The 4,111-nt window shown below is 43.6% G+C and overlaps 1 protein-coding gene across 1 annotated transcript; it reads right to left on the bottom strand.

The window, feature by feature from the left end:
- Nucleotides 1-2,116: 2,116 nt before the first annotated feature.
- Nucleotides 2,117-3,520, bottom strand: LOC138896050 (uncharacterized). Its single transcript, XM_070180827.1, has 2 exons — nt 3,336-3,520; nt 2,117-2,879 (listed from the first exon to the last, which is right to left on the bottom strand). Exons 1-2 carry the CDS (start codon nt 3,518-3,520, stop codon nt 2,117-2,119), a joined length of 948 nt encoding a protein of 315 aa, XP_070036928.1.
- Between the last annotated feature and the right edge of the window lie 591 nt (nt 3,521-4,111).

Raw genomic sequence — 4,111 nt, 5'->3', positions numbered from 1 at the left:
CCTCAAATTGATCTTCAAATCCTCAATTTATAGTTTAGGAAAGTTTTTACAAAACCCCCCAATTTCTCCAACTCAAATCACTAATTAAATGATAAAAACAATGATGGAATCATGAAACGAAACCGAGTAAAAAACAATTACCTTGATCCAAACCGTGAAAACCCTCTCCAAAATCGCCCAAAATCAAGCTCTACAACTTAAAATATGTTAAAATGAACCAACCCTCAAAATAGAGTACTATATAATTTGCCTAGTTATTACTCTTCGCGATAGCGGAAAAGCCTTCGCGATTGCAAAGAAAAATATTCCACTAGCTCCCTAAACCTCTTATGCGAACGCGAGTCTAAAGGCATAAACGCGATGACCAAACATCCCTACGCTTCACAATCGTGGCCCAGTCCATGCGACTGCACTGAACAACGCGTGCCACTACACAGGCTCACCTCCCTTCTATGCGAATGCGGTCTCACACTCGCATTCGCGATGAACAATCACCCCAATGCTTCGCGAACGTGAAGATCAAAAACCCACATACCGGTAAAGACTTTACATAATTGGGATTGCGACCCCTTCTTCGCGATCACGAAGAAGGAAACCAGAGGCACAGAAATCAGCAGTTCCAACACATGATGAAATGGTCAGAACTCCACCCGAATCACACCCGGGGACCCTGGGTCCCCGTCCGAACATACCATCAAGTTCCAAAACACAACACGAACCTACTCGAGGCCTTAAATCACATCAAACAACATCAAATCTACGAATCGCACAGCAATTCAAGCCTATTGAACCAAAGAACATTCAACTTCTAAAACTAACGCCAAATCATATCAAACCAAATTCGAATGAGCTCAAATTTTGCATGTAGGTCCCAAATGACACAAAAGACTTATACTAACTCCTAGAATAAAAATCTGAGCCTGATATTAATAAACTTAACCCTCTATTAAACCTTCATTGAAGCAATGTTCTTTGACCTCAACTTTCGGACCTGCCTATACAAGATGGCCACCGACTCTTTAACATAAGTTAAATTCTTGTCCAATTGGACTGAGCTAAAATCTAATACATGGGACGAATCACCATAATACTTTCGGAGCATGGAAACATGGAACACCGGGTGAACTACCGATAAGCTGGGTTGCAATGCAAGCTTGTAGGCCACCTCCCCCGCTCTCTCAAGGATCTCAAAATGACCAATATTCCTAGGGCTCCACTTTCCCTTCTTCCCGAATCTCATCACACCCTTCATGAGTGAAACCCGAAGAAAAACCCTCTCTCCCACCATAAATGCTACGTCACGAACCTTCCGATCAATATAACTCTTCTATCTAGAATGCGTCATACAAAATTGATCCTGAATCAACTTGAATTTTTCCAAGGCATCCCGAACCAGATCAGTACCCAACAACCTAGCCTCTCCCGGCTCGAACCAACCAACTAGAGAACGACACTACCTCCCATATAAGGCCTCACAGGGATCCATCTCAATACTCGATTGGTATATGTTGTTGTAGGCAAACTCTGCAAGCGGTAAGAATTGATCCCATGAACCCCCGAAATCTATAACACGGGCACATAGCATATCCTCGAAGATCTGAATGGTGCGTTTGGACTACTCGTCTGTTTGGGGGTTAAATGATGTACTCAACTCAATTCGTGTGCCTAACTCCCGCTGCACAACCCTCTTGAAGTGAGATGTAAACTGTGTGCCATGATCGGAGAAAATGGACACCGGCACACCATAGATACTAACGATTTCACGGATATAGATCTGAGCCAGCTCCTCTGAAGAGTAAGTAGTCACAACTGGAATGAAGTGGGTGGACTTAGTCAACTGGTCCACAATAACCCAAACTGCGTCAAATGTTTTCAAATTTCATGGGATCCAAACAATGAAATCCATGGTAACACGCTCCCATTTCCACTCGAAAATCTCAAGTCTCTAAAGCAAACCGGCCGGCCACTGACGCTCGTACTTCACCTACTGACAGTTCAAGCACCAAACCACATACAATACTATATCTTTCTTCATTCTCCTCCACCAATAGTGCTGTCTCAAATCCTGATACATCTTCGCGGCACCCGAATGAATGGAGTGCCAAGAACTATGGGCCTACTCAAGAGTCAACCCACGCAACCCATCTAGATTGGGCACACAAATCTGACCCTGTATCCTCAACACCCCATCATCTCCAATAGAAACCTCCTTGGCATCGCCGTGCTGCACTATGTCCGTAAGGATAAGAATATGGGGGTCGTCATACTGACGTGCTCTGATGCGCTCAAACAAAGAAGACCGAGAAACCACGCAAGCTAGAACCTGACTAGGCTCTAAAACATCCAACCTCACAAACCGATTGGACAGTGCCTGAACATCCAATGCTAACGGTCTCTCCCCGGCTGGAATATATGAAAGGCTACCCTTACTCTCCTCCTTCCTACTCAAGGCATCAACTACCACTTTGGCCTTCCTGAGATGATACAGAATAGTGATATCATAGTCTTTTAACAGCTCTAACCACTTCCGCTGCCTCAAGTTTAGATCCTTATGATTATTAAACAAGTGTTGTAGACTCCGATGATTTATGAATACCTTGCAAGACACGCCGTAGAGATAATGCCTCCAAATCTTCAATGTGTGAACTATAGCTGTCAACTCTAGATCATAAACGGGGTAGTTCTTCTCATGGGGCTTCAACTGGCGTAAAGCATAAGCAATCACCCTACCATTCTGTATCAAGACACACCCAATACCAATCCGCAAAGCATCATAATAAGCCGTATATAAACCCGATGTTGAAGGCAAAACCAGGATTGGAGCTGTGGTCAAGGCAGTCTTGAGATTCTGAATGCTCTCCTCATACTCTTCGGTCCACCTGAATGGAGCACCCTTCTGGGTCAATCTATTCAAAGGTGCAGCAATGGACGAGATGCCCTCCACAAAATGGTGATAATATCCGGCCAAACCACGAAAATAACGGATATCAGTAGATGAAGACGGTCTAGGTCAACACTGAACTGCCTCAATCTTCTTCGGATCTACCTCAATCCCCTCACTCGACAACACATGACGTAAAAATGCCATTGAATCAAGACAGAACTCACACTTGGAGAATTTTGTATATAATATCTTCTCCCTAAAGGTCTGGAGTACGATCCTTAAATGCTGCTCATGATCCTCCCGGCTACGAGAATATACCAATATGTCTTCAATGAATAGGATTACAAAAGAATCAAGATATAACTATAATACACTATTCATCAAATGCATAAATGTTGCTAGGGCGTTGGTCAACCGAAATGACATCACAAGAAACTCGTAGTGATCATACCGAGTCCTTAAAGTAGTCTTTGGGATATCCGAGTCCCGAATCTTCAGTTGATGATAACCTGACCTCAAATCAATCTTTGAGAGCACTGTAGCACCTTGAAGCTGGTCAAATAATTCATCAATACGTGATAATTGGTACTTGTTCTTGATGGCAACTTTATTCAGCTGTCTATAATCAACGCACATACGCATAGAGCCATCTTTATTCTTCACGAACAAAACTAGAGCGCCCAGGGCGAAACAGTCAGCCGGATGAAACCCTTATCAAGCAGCTCCTAAAGTTGCTCCTTCAATTCCTTCAACTCCACAAGTGCCATACGATATGTTGGAATAGAAATGGGCTGAGTTCCCGACACCTAGTCAAAACCAAAATCGATATCCCTATCGGGTGGCATCCCCGGTAAGTCTGCTGGAAATACATACGGGAAATTCCTCACCACTAGAACTGACTCAATGGTAGTAGTATTAGCACTGACATCTCTCACAAAGGCTAGGTACGCATCACACCCCTTCTCAATCATTCATCGTGCTTTAAGAAAGGACACAACCCAGCTAGGAATATAATCCAATGTACCCCTCCATTCCAATTGCGACAACCCGGGCATACCCAAGGTCACGGTCTTGGCGTGACAATCCAAAATATCATGATAGGGCGACAACCAATCGATGCCCAAGATTCCATCAAAGTCTACCATATTGAGTAGCAATAGATCAACTCCGGTCTCCTAACAACCAATAATAAATAAACACGACCGATACACACGATCCACAATAATA

The sequence above is a fragment of the Nicotiana tomentosiformis genome, chromosome 7 (genome assembly GCF_000390325.3).
Source record: "Nicotiana tomentosiformis chromosome 7, ASM39032v3, whole genome shotgun sequence".
In the NCBI taxonomy this organism is placed as follows: domain Eukaryota; kingdom Viridiplantae; phylum Streptophyta; class Magnoliopsida; order Solanales; family Solanaceae; genus Nicotiana; species Nicotiana tomentosiformis.
This window is presented reverse-complemented; position numbering and strand designations above follow the sequence as displayed.